Source organism: Marmota flaviventris, chromosome 15, assembly GCF_047511675.1.
Source record: "Marmota flaviventris isolate mMarFla1 chromosome 15, mMarFla1.hap1, whole genome shotgun sequence".
In the NCBI taxonomy this organism is placed as follows: Eukaryota; Metazoa; Chordata; class Mammalia; order Rodentia; family Sciuridae; genus Marmota; species Marmota flaviventris.
In genome coordinates, this window is record NC_092512.1 from 30139740 (window position 1) to 30156274 (window position 16535).

Genomic DNA, 16535 nt, shown 5'->3' on the forward strand with positions numbered 1-16535 from the left:
ACTCCAATAAATGTGGGTGCTGAGGTTTGTGGAGGAAATATTTCTCCAAACTCCACCATGAGCAGCAGGGTGACCTAATGTTTGAGAACACTGATTCCAATGGAATATTCTTTTCATTGTATGGTTTCTTTAAAAATGAACCATATGATATAGAATTATAAATCAGAGTATTAGAAAATTCTCCAAATTTCGTTACCTATTTTTTTTTCTTTAATGGTCAGTTTAAGTGTTTCAAATTGCACTAAGGATTTGAAGACACACAGTTTATCTTCTAAAGGGAGAAACCAATTTATGGTAAATCACATCTATAAAAGCATGTTCTATTAGACAGGTTGCTGAGCTCTGATTTGAGCTCTGACGGTGCCTCGCTTTTCAGGCTTAGACAAATTACATAACCCACTTTGGAATAATAGTCTGCATAGAATTCTCATGAGTCTATCTATAAAAAACATTTCAGTAAGAGAGTAAAATCTCTGGTTGGCAGTTCCTTTGTTAAATATTGATCTCATCTGATTTTTGTATGCATTTTAAGTCCAGTTTCCTCAGTATCCAATCTGTCTCTCCAGTCCTCCTCTCTATGTGGTTTACATGCATAAATAAGGCATAAGAGTTTTATTGTAGTATATAATCAGTACCTAATTTGAAAATAACTTATAATCTAAAGTATTTTTTGCTGGTAGCAGAATTGTTATTGTAAGTATATGAAGTGGATTGTTTCAGTGTTTAGCCTAAAATGACAGAAGTTTAATATTAAATGCATTAGTCATTCAGACACATCTGTCATCCTCTGCCAGGTAAGGCATCCTTGCTATCCCTGTGAAGACAGATTAGCCTGCTCTATAGTCTTCATGGGGCCCATCATTTCAGGGAGGGGATTATGGACCATAGGTGGTAACCAGTATAAAGAAGAAGGATAGCCATAGCTATCTGGGTGGGTATGGGGTGCTTTGAGGAAACACCAGACATGTAGCTCAGAATGACGAGGGTAAAAGGTGTATGTGAGAGGAGGCTGGAGAAGCAGATAGGTTTGTCCAGCAGGAGGGATCTTGGGTTTTAAGAGCAAAAGGTTTGAACTAGGTTCTGGATGTGTAGAGGAACCTTTGAAGGATTTAATTTTTAAGTGGTTGCATAAAATTGTACATATTTATGGGGTGCTATGTGATGTTTTAATACATATATAAATTTGTATAATGTTCAAATCAGGGTGAGTACATCTGTCTCCTTAAACGTTTATCATTTTATTGTGGTAAAAACATTTAAAATCTTATCTTCTAGATTTTTGAAATATACAGTACATTATCATGTAAAACAGGGAAATGACACGACAAATATGTAGTTTTGAAAGATCACAATGGTCATCCTTCCAGCTGCAGAAAACAAATCTTAGTTCCATCATTGTGATTGGCACCAGTAGGGCTAAAACATCAAGGACTTAGTAGGTCAAGTAGTTAACAATGGCTATTCACCTGTGCACTGGCATGCCTAACGTGCTGGTCCATGGAGCAATGCAGTAACTGCCTATTGAGAAATAGACCTTATTTTACTTCTATTACATGATTCTCTATAGAAAACTCTAAAGTCACTCTCCCTATTTGACCTTGAAGATAGAGGATCAAATATCTTAGGAACTAGAATTAATGATTTTCTCTGTGACAAATATGACTATGATTTTCAATGCTTTTCACAAGACTTTTTTTTTAATGGTATTAATGGTTGCAAAGGGAAAGACCTGACCTGCTGTTTAATAAAGGGGATCATATTTTTCAAGCTTATGCTTTAGTTTCTTGTTGATTTTGTAGTTCTCTTGAATGATCCCATTATTTCCATATAGAACCAACTTAAGCAGCCTCATTCTATTTTAAAGGCATGTACTTACCTTGTGCTTACTTTTCCTTTGTACAAGTAAGGCATCTACTCAGCACTTTAGTATCTATGGTAGTTTTACCCACATCTTTTCATCTGATAATCCTAGGGAGGCAACAGTAACATCTCATGGACAGAGCAGGTAGCGGACATTCTGAGAAGACCACTGATGGGCCTGAGGGTTGGCTGCTGCTACATGTACACAGACACTGTATCTACTTTTGTCAAACTGGAGAGGTAGACGACATCTTCACAAACAATCCATAGTACTAGGCATGTGTTTTACTGGTTTCAGTTCAAACGCATTGTTTTATAAAATTTTTTTTTCCCCCCAATCACCTCCTTTATTCACAAATCAGTACCACAGCAAGCAAGAAATAAGAAGTTTATTGAAGTAGGCTGGAATTTTGATCTGTTGGTAACTGATCCCAAGTCATCTTTCTTGATTTATCAATGTAGTGTGAAAGATGTTGAAGTAAAAACATTCCCAGGTTGAGATAATTAAATTCCGGCAACTTCATGCTGGTACTTGTCTTATGTACATAGCAAGATGGTGAATGTATCACATCACTGTGTCTCCCCAAGCTTAAAGGCTACCACTAGTGTGTACAAAATGAAACCCTTTTCTTTTTGCTAAGTGTACATAGATTTCAATCATACTCTGCCTTTGGGGTCAGCAGTCTGTAGGCCAAATCTGGCCTGCCATTTGTGTGTGTGTGTTTGTGTGTGTAGGGCCCTTGGGGTAAGAACAACTTTTAGATTTTTTAAATGTTTGGAGAAAAAATGGAGAATATTTTGTGATACATGAAAATCTTTTAAACTTGCAATTTTAGTGTTAAATAAGGTTTTATTGGAAAATAGCTATGTTTCATTATGTATGTATTGTCTTTGACTGCTTTTGTGCTACCACAGAGTTGAGTAGATTTCGACAGAGACTGTATGGTCTACAAAGCCTGAAATATTTACTATCTGGCCCTTAACAGGAAAAGTTTTCTGACCCCCTGCTCTGTTTGGAGTGTGAAGGGATTAAGGGATTCTTCGTGTTTTCTTTCTATGGGGGTTGAGTGGAGGGCAAGACATACATTAACTTACTTACATATGCTTTTCCATTGAATTGAGTGGAGAGATTTGCCTTTGCTAAGAATTGGAAAAATCCAACTAAGACTCAGGTCTGAAGCTTATTAAACTGCTGTGGCTCCACCTTAATGTGGAAAAGTGACAAATTACCAAAAAAGGAAAAGCACAAGGAGTAACAAGATGAGAGATCTGTTACTGGCAAGAATTTAAAATCTGATATGAAATATTAACTTGGCTTATAATTTTCAAAACTTCATGATTATCAATTTTATTTTGAGGTCATTATCTTTTCCCTATACCCCTCCCCACATTAAATGAAAAAAAAAAACCTTTAAAATTCTTAACATTGTATTCCAAGAAAATATGTTCAAGCTTTAATTTCACTTGAAAATGATTTTACGTGTGCATTTACTTGACTCTGAGAAATGAAGGCAGCATTTTTGTAGTTCCTCATTATTTGACACAAGATTTTAAACAAGCCTGAGTGATTCTTTATTCTCTTTTACTCTTTTTATTTCTTTCTGGTGTGTGGATGGGGAAGATATAAAACTTAAATATTCAGATTTTATAGTAATGCTACCAGCAACATATTTCATAAGTTTGAGTTTGGGGTATAAAACATGAGTTGTTGCAAGACTTGAAGTTAAAATGAGTCAAGAGGAAAAAGAAACTGTTTCAATAGGACATATATCCTCAAGTTGAAATAAAGGGTACTATGTCATGTGAAATAGAACGCCATAGCTATCTGAAAAACAATATACAAATTTCTGAATGGAGTCCATTCATGTTAATTCGAACTTGAGGATTAAAATCCCTATCTAGGCCAGGACTTCACTCTCTGCTGAGACGGGGAAGACCAGACTTCCCTTTATCTAATGCAGGGAGTAGAGTGCAGAGAGGTTGTTAACTTCTGCCTTTACATCTGTTTCCTGACTCCTGGTTCTAGATGTTCAAAAAATGATTGTGATCAGTTTGTTGAGCTGCATGACCCACAAAAGAGTAAAGCTACTGTTTTCTGCAGACAGTGGTCTTTGGATAGTATCCGTCATTAAGTAATGCACAGGTACTTACATAGATTATTATACATTAATTATTAATAGGAAATTATTATAATATATTACTATTGAAAGTATTAATGTTACATGTAAATATGTTTTTCCCCGTGTGGAATATCCTTTCTGAGCTTTCTTCCATTCACCATCTTGGACTGCCATTTTTTACTTTAGTACATTTTTATTCTCATGGTAACTCACATTCTTTGATCACTAATTACACAGCAGATACTGCACGGATGGGTTTTACTTATTTTTATTAAGCCTCTGAATCCTCTTGACAGACCTGTGAAATAAAGATTGATGTTATCCTCTTTTGATGGATGAGGATGTTAGGGCAAAGAGACTGTTACTGACTAGTCCCTCATCACATGAGAGCATGCCAAGATTCTAGCCACAGATCTGCTAACCACTGTACTATTTGAATAGCCACTGGATTCTCAGCATAATTCTTATTCACTGACTCTGGCTCTCATCCTAAGTGTCCTATTCTGCATTTGACATAATTTAATTTTGTCTGTGCTAACTCTCCTAACAATAAAACCATCTTGATTTGAATTTATTCCACTGGGTTTTACACAGACATCAATCCTGACTTAGTAATGCTGGCTTTTGGTATCATCACTCAAGCAGTTCAGTTGTAAATATGAGACATTAAATACTAAAACCTCTGGATCTGACCTTTGTTAGCTTTAGGTTGAAATTTAATGAAGCTTTTAATGAGCTGTGTGTAGGTTTACTCTATTACAAAGTAATTTAATTTTAGCTTGTATTTTATAGTTTTTATCAATTCACTGTGATGGGATTACTATAATAGTACACATTAAACATGCATGATTTCTGTAACATAAAGCTTAAAAACTTAGGGATACTTATAAACCATTGCAAGTTTTGGGAGGGATTGTTTCATAGTAGTATTTGAAGTGGTTAGAGAAGTCTAAAAATATTTAAATAATTTAAACCTCATATTAAATTGCACAGTCTAGTATTTTCCATGTAAAAAAATTGCTAAAAGTCTAATACTGCTTTTTGGAACAACCTGTTCTTCTAATTTCTGCTTAAATTTTAGCAAACAATGAACAGGAAAAAAACCTCTAAGGGTTCCCAGGAATTGGGGACTGCAGTATGAGGAGTAAATGTCCCCTGGAGATATCAGTGTTTGCCACTCTCTGATTGGTGATGCTGGTTTGAAATAAAGAGCAACAAGAGATGAGGTTTTCATAGTTTACTGCACATCCCTGATGAGCACCAAGCAGTAGGAGAAAACAGATTCTCTTTGTGCCTATGAGGGTCTCTCTACCACACAGATTTCTTCCCTTTCTCCAATAATAGATTGCAATGTACAGAATTATATTTCCACAGTAGGATTTAGCAAAGGTTTTTTTTTTTCCTTTGCTTTTAATTTAAGGTTTTGATTTTTGTGTTTACGTGATAGCTCTCGTTGAGATAGTTAAAGAGGTTCTTCTTGTCAAATAGATTGAACTGGGAAGATAAGCAAAAACTCTCTCATTATACCAAGTGCCCTGAGAGCACTGTGGGACCAAAGGAAGTGGGGATAATTGTGTGATCTTTGCCTTCTCTCTCTGGTGTTCATCTTCTCCAATTCACTGTGTCCATTCTGTTGTCCTGTGACTGTTTCCTCTTAGAATGTTGAGCCTCCCAGTGGCTTTCCTGACCTTTACCCTTTCCTGCTTTCAGGAAGGTTAACTCTCAGAAAACCTTCACTCACCAGCTCACTCTGTATGTACTTCTAGTGTAGAGCAGTCACTTTATTACCCGATTCTGCTGAGGACCTTTCCTGTCAGTAATGGAAGACCCTAAGGTATGGGAACATAGCTTCTCATCTGTGCCGTAGGTGTGTCCATTATTAGGCTGCCTGGATCCTGGGGCTTCTGCCTGTCTAAATGAGGGGACAAATTAGGTACTCAGAAATCTACAGAGATCACTCACTACAAGTCAGATTAAGTCCCTATTCTTGAACCTGGCTTTGTTTACTATTCATTTTAATTATTACTTCAAACTACACCAAGTACAAATAATTTGTCATCCTCACTCACAGCCTTTGAATCTAAATAAGCCTCCCCACCAATGGACCTTCCCTTCATTTGTGCCACTCCTCAGGGCCCATCACAGGCTGTGTGAGCTTTCTCTGCTGCCATGTGAAGGTAGCCCCCATGCCAGGAAACCCTGCCTCTGTCTAAAAGAGGTTCAGCTGAGATTTCAACCTCCACAGCATAGATCACCTGCTTTACTTTGATATTTACATTCTCTTTTAAAATTGTTTTCAGGTGCTTAACTGTTGGTTCTTCCAATATAATTATAGTTCTTTACAGCAAGTATAGCTTTTTTAAATATTGGAGATATTTACAGTGCATGTGCAAGCAATCTCACACAGAACATTCAGATATGAAAGAAGTTGAATTTTAAAATGGCATTCATGTTCGTTCACTTGGCAAGCATTGAAATTCCACTGTGTCTAGCTAGCATTGTGCTAGGAACAGAATTCACAGATCCCCCAAAATATAAACAAACATTTAATGGCAGATCAGATATGAAGACCTTTTCTCTGTCTCTAGAAAACCCAACACCTGCCTCTGCTTTGTTGTTTTGATGCCCTATTCCTGTCATGTGGCCCCCTTTTGCTTTTAGGACTCCCAGGATAGGGAATGGCATTAACATCTCACATGCTGAGGGTCTGGGCACAATACCTGGCACATACTAACCCTTGGGGACTGTTCAGAATGAATGTTGACCTGGACAACAGTATAATTTGAAAAATGTTACATTCGAGCCTGTGGGAGGACAGGAGAGGTGGTACCCAGCCTGTTTTTCTGTTTTGGGGCCAGCATAAGCTCTTCCTGCCAAATGACAGCCCCATTAGACTCTAGTTGGCTACAGTTTCACTTGGACAGTGATTTTACTTAAACCAATATTGGCAGTCCTCCCTCGGTGGATTACATTTTTGAGGAGGCACTGTAATTTAGAGGCATGTAAGTTGGCTAAAGTAGGGTCTCAGATTTCTGAACAAGGATTTTAAACCCATATTTTTTATAGAAAAGGCGTATGTTTAGTAAATTTTGATATACCTATTTTCTTACACAGTATGAAGTTTTCTAAGGTTTACCAATATATTGTGTGATCACATCGGTATTTTAGTGATGCTTAACTTATTCAATTTATAAGATTCACACAGAGATTTTTGTAAAGTGTAGACAAGAAACTGAGATTTCTGGAGAGGAGGCCTGGATGTGCCATTGAGGTGAGAAAGAGGATGTTCTGTTTTCCTTTAAGCCTTCTGAAATATTTTGAATTTTTATTTATGATGATGCTTTATATACATTAAAAAGTTAATAGAGTTGATATGAACCCCAATTAAATTATGGCTAATATGCTGAAGTGGCTACAGTCTGAGGGAGAATATATAGAAATGCGAGGCCCCCAAGGGGTCTTCCTCACCCTAGAGTAAAGGAGTTTGCTCCTAGACAATTGGATGGACAGGGATAGTGCATGGATTTGTAGCTTCTGAGAACAGGTTTTCAGGTACTGCATCTCACCAAGGAGACTTCTGGAGAAGGTGGTTTGTGCAGGGCCAGCTGTGAACAGCCCTGGGCTCTTCTGTGTGTAGGGGTGCATCTCATGGTAGGCTGCTGCGTGTGCGGGTTTTACATTGAGGCCAAGAGTGATGGACCCAAGGAAGGCCAGCAAGGCTTAGATGTCAGGATTCGCCATCAATCAAAAAAAATTTTTTTTAAATTGCCGTATTGCATAGATACTGTTTAAATTTTTTCCCTTATGATCAGAGTGAAAGAAAAGTACCTTTGAACGCAAGAGAACAGGATACTGGCAAGACATGGTTAAATATATGATTCAAAGAGTACAGCAAGTTTAGCATTATTAAATAAAGGGTATAACTCATGTACCCCAATCTGAAGAAGTTTGGGATGGGATATTATGCCTTTATTTGTTCTTGCCTATTGAAATCAAGTGGTTTATTTCATTATGTTAATACAGTAGATTGTAAACATAAGTAGATCACAAATGTATTTTTTGATAATTTTATTTGGTTAAACCTATTACATAAATATAATTATATATGATTGATATGGTTCAGAATTACATATAACATTTTCAATATTTCAAAAGTCTACCATCCCTTCTCCAAATTAAAGTCTCTGAAACTATTTTCTTTCACACATACACGTGTTTGTGCATGCATGCAAATATAGTTTTATTGACTCACACTATAAATGCCCTGCAGCATGACTTTTTTTTCTTAACAATAGTTCTTTAGAATTTTTTTTTCTGGGTCATTACATATAATCCTTTTTGCCTTTTAATGGTGATAGTACTTTTACCACTTGCATGTATCATATTTTTATTAAATTTGAGAAACAAATAATTAAGCTTTCTTCTAGCGGGGTTTATGCCTAAAGAATCTTAAGGGACTTTGAAGAGAATGATAGGTATTTCAGAAATTCCACATATCCTGAACTGGTATCAGGAACATGGAATGAAATGAGGAAAGGGAGCTATAAGTAATAATAAAGATCAGTAAAAAACCTGGTATAATTAATTTCAAATATTTATTGCTATAACTTTTTGGCCAAAAAGCTTGTTGGTGCTGGCCACGTTTTAAAGAGAAATCAGATCTTATAGATAACAGCTGATTTATGAAGTGTATAGTCTTTTTTTTTTTAAACCTAAATTCTTTGTTCTCTTCACCCATTTGATCTGTTTTATCCTTTCAAATGCTTGTTTTTTCTTGGAAAATAATTCTGTAGCAGAGATGCTTGCTTTTTTTTTTAATATAGCAAGAAAACCCACAATTTGTGGATGTAATGGTTATGTATTTTGACCATGATTAAGAGGCAACTGACCAGCTATAGGCCACTGTTTTATTAAAATATAGGTTATGGCATTTAAGATAACAACTAAATCTTTTATGGACATTAAATTATGATTCCAATGCCCACTATTTCCCTCCTCCTATAAAGAAGCAGTCGTCGTGTAATTTGTCTATGGACTTGAATCTGCTTGTGGCTGGTTCCTATTTGAAACATTTTAGAAGTTGTCTTCTCTGTGGCGGTCACTTAATGCATAATAACTGTAACATAAAAACTCAGAATTGAAAGCCTATTTTTTTTACAGGTCTAAAAACTGTCATTATTTATAATGTAATACAGTTTAATAAAAAAAAAGTTCACCTTTTCATTCTTAGATTTTTTTTAATTTTCAAAATTTTAATATTTAGCGATTTTATATTTTAGTTACATTTTCTACCCCATTATCTCTTTGCTTGGGGGGAGCTATATATTTTACAGCTTTTTAGAATCCTTAAAGCACCAAATATAGTGCTGGGGACTTGTTAAATGGATAAATGTGATGCCTTGAAGCTTTCATGGCACTTTACATGCCATTAACCAGTTAAATCTATTAAAAGTAGTAATGTACTATGTTCAAAATGACCTTTTAATTAGCCAATCCACTCTCCTTTCCTTGAAGTGTATTTATTTTCACCTGTGCATCCCAGTGACAGGTGTAACCTTGTGTTCCAGAGGTTAGTTTTACCAGGGAATCTGATCTGGAATATAAGCCTGCTTGTATTCATCACTGATGTAAAAAACAAAAAACCCTTGTGTTTTGTGTAAAAATCATTTTTTTCTTGGTGTGTTTGTGTGTGTTTTGTGGTGCTGGGGATTAGAACCCAGGGCCTTGTGCATGCAAGGCAAGCACTCTACCAAATGAGCTGTATCCCCAGCCCCCCAAATCTGTTTTTAATGCACTGTGCTTCTGTCTGCAGCCTACCTATTATGACCCAATCAATTTACATATATTATTACAAATCCTTACAATAATCTTGTATGGTCAGTGACATCTCTGTTTTATAACGGAAGTGATAGAAGCTCAAAGAGGCATGTGGTCAACCACCATTACAGAGCTAGTCTTCAAACTAGATCTGACCTGAAAGCACTTCTGTTTCACAGACTATTCCCAACAATCTTCAGTTAATGAATTCCAGGGGAAAAATACTGGATTTAGGAGGGAGGTGGTCTGGGGAGCTTTCAGGACCAACTTGGCCACTAGAATACTCTGTTATACTCTTCATTTGCAAAGTGGAAAGTCTAATATATACTCTTTAGGAAGAGTCAATAGAAATGTGAATAAGGCCTTCGGTCCATCATAAGTTTTCTACAGAATGACCCAGCCTACCCACTTGTACCACTGTCAAGTCACCCTCTGATGCTTTGTCCAGCATGCTGAGTAATAGACCAAACATTTAAAAATATTTTCAAATTTAAAATTCTTAACTTGATAACTATCTCCAAACAGAAGATACTGATTATAGTATTCTTATTGTCTTTTGAAAGGCAGAACAGATTTTAATCCAGGCAGCAATGTAATTTGGAATGTGGGTATTTTTTTTTTTCCATCCTTTGTTTTAATCCCATTTGGAGTTGCAAACAATCCCAAAGAGCCTCTTGCTGCCTAGGGCCCTGGGCTGGCGTTTGGACTTAGCTAATTAATGTGGCAAGTTGTTGGAAGACATAGAATGATTTAGAATGAGATAGCATTAGGAAACAAATGCATAGAGCATGTATTTCTTCGACCACTAGAATTTTGACTGGGCTAACCAGTGAGTTTGTGAATTTTATTAGCAAAATAAATAAATTTCCTTGATTGAAACTTTCTCTTTAAAATTGTTTTTAGGATGCAGAATAGAAAACTGTGACTCTTGCTTTAGCAAAGACTTTTGTACCAAGTGCAAAGTAGGCTTTTACTTACATCGAGGACGTTGCTTTGATGAATGTCCAGATGGTTTTGCATCATTAGATGAGACCATGGAATGTGTGGGTGAGTAGTTTTTAATGTAATTCTCAAACTGCAACTTTTATCACCTATTTCTTGAAAACAGGCATGCTGGATATATTTAACCTAAAAATGAATCAGTTCTCTTGTTCATTAGAACTGAAAATCATTTTACTTCTTTGCTGACTTACTGAAATATTTAGGCATCATGATTGGTAGTCACATATATGATGCTATGAAATTTTCTAGTTGTATATTTGCTAGGTTTACTTATTTAAGTGCTGATACAGTTTTGTATCTGTAGTACATCCATTTCTTAATAAATTGTTTGTAACTATTAGAGAATAATGTTTAGGAGAAAAGCAAGTTTACCCTCACTTAAAAGGAGGAGATTTAAAAGAAAATTTGTAATTTTTTTCTGCAAAAATATGGTGAAAAAAATAATTACATATTGAAAGCTTTCAGAAAAGGAATATATGTAAATGTGAAGTGGAAGAATTGTATATACTTATGTTCTTATTTATGTGTGAGCTCATGTATACATGCAAACAATAAGACTAAAAATAAGGAAATGTCTGAAACAACGTATTCAGAATGCTGAATTTGCTTTTAAGAAGCAAGACCTGCACTCATTACAGATGTTCAGTGGACATGCTTATGAAATCTTTAACTGTAGACATATTACAAATATGGTCTTGGGTATTCTCCAAATAAAAGTTTTAGTGATTTTGAGAAATCTTAGAAATAGCTGTGATGCCTACTGAGTTCCAGAATGATAAAATCTTTTGTGTGGACTCTGGATCTGAGTTCTGATCTACTAGTGTGAAGGAGCTCTCTAATGGCCAGGTTGATGAGGAGTCCCTCCTTACGTTTTCAGGGAAATGCATGGGCGCAGTCTGCTTTTGTACTTCTGTATACCTTACCAAAGGGGATGCTAAAAGCTGTTATGTATCTAGGAAAAAAATATATCTATGTTCATTCACTTTTCAAACTGTAGTAAGGTACAGCACCAATGTAGAGACTCAGAAATAATGCTGAGGTCCTCAGACACCTGTGGAAAGAGACAACCAGAAATGCAAAACAAGCCTCCTATCATTTCCCTCAAGTGCTTCCAAAATAAACACATTTTTGGATTTGGGGTCAGGCATTCAGAATTAACTTGTAAAATTGTGGCTTCTGTCATGGTATAAAAATAGTGTCTTCTACTGCAGGGTTTGGCTGTTGAGTCTTTTAGAGCTTATACATTTCAGTGTTGTTAGAACTGACCAGCAGCATCACTTAAAAAAAATAAGCTAAGACAAACGGAGACAAACAGCTTTTTAATTATGATGTGGCATTTGTTGTAGATAAAAGTACCCTGTGGTTCAAAGAAGTCTAATTCCTAAAGGCGAGTGTAGGTCTTTGTGGGCCATAGGACTTTAATTTTGGTTTTCTGGGAATAGGGGGCATGGAGAAACACTGTTATATGAATTTGATAACACAGCAAATGGCTCAGATTTTTATGTGTTTGTATTTTTTTTTAATCTTTATTAGAAGGATGTGAAGTTGGTCACTGGAGCGAATGGGGAACTTGTAGCAGAAATAATCGCACGTGTGGATTTAAATGGGGTCTGGAAACCAGAACACGGCAAATTGTTAAAAAGCCAGCAAAAGACACAATACCATGTCCAACCATTGCTGAATCCAGGAGGTGTAAGATGGCCATGAGGCACTGTCCAGGAGGTAGGTTTGAATAATCTCTATTGTGTGCTATGTGCTTTCTGAATTCTCTCATCACCCTCCCTTCCAATAAAAGTTATTTATCCATGAAGGAAATCTGATAATAACCTTGGAAAGGAGGTCCAATTCTACATTGTACTTATTTAGGGGGAAAAAAATCCCATAAATTTTGAAGAATAAAAAGTGCACATTCTTTTATCACTTTCACGATGCCTCAAAAATAACTTAGAAGAATACATTACAAATGCACTTTCTAAAATGAGATTTCTAAAAGCGTGTTTTTTTTTTTTTTTTTTGCAAATGTACCATAAAAGCGGTTCTTGTGAAATCGGGCCTTTGCAGATGTTGCTTTGAGGGAAGCAGCCAACTTTGAGTTGAGAAGAGTTTAGATTAGAAAGGTTTATGGAATCTGTAAAATCATCCGCGTCATTACTAGTTGAAGATGACAACTTAAAATAAACTTACCCAAACACTGGGAGGAATAAATGTTGTCTTAATGTTACCACAATTAGCCGTTGCTCTTTGTTTTGATAATAATTTGTAGAAAACAGCTACTGGTATGTGTGTGTTTATTCAACTCGTGGTAGTAATTGTGCTGATTTGCAGTCATTATTCTGTAATAACAGGATCAGACCCATTTAGAAATTAGAGGAGTACATAGCTGAGGTGCCAGCTGAAGCAGAAGCGGTAGGTTGAGCTGCAGTTAGTTCTTAGCGCTCGTCTTTTGCTTCTCAAAGCAGTAATCACTTGCATCACTGGCGGATGCTCCACTGCCCACAGATGAAATTGGGATTTTCTGGTGTACAAAATAGAAAAGTGAAAAAGAAAGATGTGTTTGGAAAACTGCCCTACACAATAATCCAAACTCTTGTTCTCCTTCGTTCTTTCTGTTGGTGCATAGCTTCTCAGCTTTGTAAATGTAGCCCAGAAAAAGAACATATATCTCTGTTTAAAATGGGTTTATATCCACATTATGCTGCCTCATAGAGAATGTCTATGATCCATGGAGGGAGACAAAACTAAAGACACGAAGACTCCAGTCGGCCTCTGAGAACTATTAGATCCAGATCCAGAAGCTACTATTAAGAAAGCAGTTTTCCTCTTGAATTAGTTTTGCTTTTACTTACTGGGTCTTTGAAACAAAGTTTTTTTTTTTTTTTTTTTGGTTCTGCTTTTCACTAACAAGGATGGTTTTGTTCACTTAAACTGGGTATTTTTCAGTCAAAATATAAGAAAATATTTTCTTACAAAACTAATAAGCTACTTCTTGGATAGCTGAGAGCATTTAACCTGCAACCTTCTGCCTAAAAACAAACCTGATGTATTCAGGTATTGGAAAGAAAGACTTTCTTTGTTGTATATTGTTTATATTAACTAGCCCCTCCTCCCATTCCTTTTCCAGCAACTTGGTCCCCCGATTGTGGTTTGCGTTAATAGCAAAAATTAAACTGAAAATGCTCCTATAACAAACATGCTTATGTGTAACAAGAGCCAACATATTCCTGTCCCCTCAAAAACTCTTTATTTTGACCTAGCCCTGATTGAGAATTTCCCAGATAACAGCTAGATTGTTAACTATGTTTATTCTATTAGTATTTTTTATGATAACAACAGTGTACTGTCTTAACAGAATATGCCTCACATTGTGGGCAATTTTAAATCATGCCCTCCAGATTGCTTGTGTATGATTTGCTAGTATTCTCTATTTGACCAGTGATTTAGTAATGGGCTCTGTTTAAATTTGTATTTAGGCTTCACTAAGTTTTATCTGTTATGAAGGGTCAGATATTTCTCTCGGTACCTATATTTTCAGGTTAATACAAAATTTTTATAAAGCTTCAAGTAGGCTTTCAAAGTTGTATTGGATGTTTTTGTTTTATTGAAAGGGAAGTGAAAGAGAATTAATTGTTGATAGGAATGGCAAATTGCTCTGCCCTGAAATATCTGTTTACAAATGTGGAAAATAAAAACTAGAAAATTAATTTTGGATCTTGAGCACGAGACGGTAAAAATTGGCATAACTTCCAGTGAAGTATCCCACCTTGCCTCAGGTGAGAGAGGGAAAAGTCCCTTTCTTCAATAGGTCACGGTGATTAATGGAAGAATGGAGAAGAAAACCACTTTATCCCTTTATACATCTTGATTTGATTTTGGTGATCTGCTTTGACAAACCATGCAAAAATGTAAGTCGTAATCAGGTTGGGAATACAGGCATTTTTCAGATCTTTTCAACATATGTATGGATTTTTCTCCTGTTGGAGCCAATCTTAACCTGATTGCACTCAAATGCATGCAGCCTTAACCTCCTTCACACTGAAGCGGCGGCACATTAAAATCAGCTGCTTTCCATTACTGAAAGGCAGAAGTTAGAGGTCAGCGTAATGGAATAGTCACTAAGTGTATAAGATGTTACACTGAAAACTCCTAAATATGAGAAAATAAATGGCTGAGTAAAAACAAAGTGTAATGACCTAACCTATTTTTGCCTTTTCCCTTTTTTAACCATCAAATACTTATTTGCTTTAAGGTGGGGGTGGGAGGAGAATAGCTGGGAATTTCTTAAGAAATTCATTGATTTGTAATCAAAGTACTCATTCATTCCCAAAGTATTCATTCCCAAACTTCATTTTTATAAGGTTTTATAAAAAAAAAAAAATGGATTTTCCCAGCATTCATCTTCAGAGGCCTGGTCTGGGATCTGGGTCTCTGCATCCTGTCAACTTACTACTTCTGTGACCCTGGCAAGTCACTTAACCTCCCTTGGCCTCTATTTCCTCATTTGTAAATTGCGGGGATTGGTGTGGTGATCTTTAAGGCCCAGTCTAGTCCTAAAATCCAATGATTCTAGGCTTAATTGTCAAAAGATTATGGGCATGTTTTGTGGTTGACATGCGGTGGGGGAGGAAGAGACCTGGAAGCCCAAGAACACTTACCCACAGCCAAGGAACTGACCACTTTCCTGGTAGCTACATTTACTGAGCCTTCTGCATCTGGTAGCTTTTGCCCTCCTGCTTTAGGGAGGGCCACTTGCGTTGCCAACATTCAAAGACTAAATAGGATTCCTTTAAAATCTCCATGTGACCTCTGTATTAGCTACTGATAAAGCAGATGTATGGAGAATGAGATAAGAAGGGAGAAGACCACCCGGGGAGGGAGGAGGATGAAAGACTATGGAATAAAAGAGAAAGAATGGAAATGAGTTTGGAAAATGCGTTTAGAAGGAGTTATAGAATCCTTAAAAACCAAGGCTATAGTTGTTGCAGGTGTAGCCATCTGTACTTCCCTCCTTCCTCCTAAGTACACAAACAACAGATTCCTATTGGGATTACTTTAGTCATATATAACCCAAAGCTTTATTTGGAAGGAATTTCAAGTTTGGACCACGTTGTACATTAGGTAATATCTTAACAGAAAGAGATAAACATACTATATATATAAATAACAAATGAAAGAACAGCATCCCGGCTGTGGAGGAATGATGTTGAGGATGCTCATGGACAGGAGAGCATGCTGTCTCTAGATGTCTATAATCTTCTATTCTTTCACAGGATTAGCCAACATTGTGTGACTTCATCTTGAAATATTCTTGTCTACATGGGACTCCTCACTATTTCGTCATTCTGTGACAACTATTTTCATTAATTTAGTCCCTCATGTATCTATTGAGTATTGCTGTCTTCTGTTCATTGCTTGAGGCATGGGCTTGCTTGAAGAATCCTCTAGGGCTTTCTCTGGAGGGAATGATTGCAATAAGAAGTAAATGGATGAGAATATTTCATATATATTTCTCAATTTCATATGGAGATAAGGGCTGTGAAGAACAACAAGAAAGGAAGAGACTAGTACGTGGGCTGGGCTATACTGTTTTATGTAATGTTCAGAAAAATTGTAGAAGTTACATTTGATCAGAGATCTGTAACAGAGGAGATCTCTTGAAGATCTAAGAAAAGTTTTAAGCTATTGAGTCAATGACTATTTTTTTTTGTAAATAACCTTGATTTTCCTATCATGTTTAGG

The 16535-nt window shown here is 36.3% G+C and overlaps 1 protein-coding gene across 3 annotated transcripts in view; it reads left to right on the forward strand.

Annotated features, from left to right (window-relative positions):
- Positions 1-16535, forward strand: part of Rspo2 (R-spondin 2) — a 131266-nt gene that overhangs the window by 75735 nt on the left and 38996 nt on the right. For 2 of the 3 annotated variants that reach the window (XM_027953298.2, XM_027953301.2), the window contains exons 3-4: positions 10701-10844; positions 12333-12521. In XM_027953298.2, the coding sequence (XP_027809099.1) occupies positions 10701-10844; positions 12333-12521 (333 nt within the window). The remainder of the gene's footprint in view (positions 1-10700; positions 10845-12332; positions 12522-16535) is intronic. The other variant, XM_027953313.2, reaches the window with a different exon arrangement.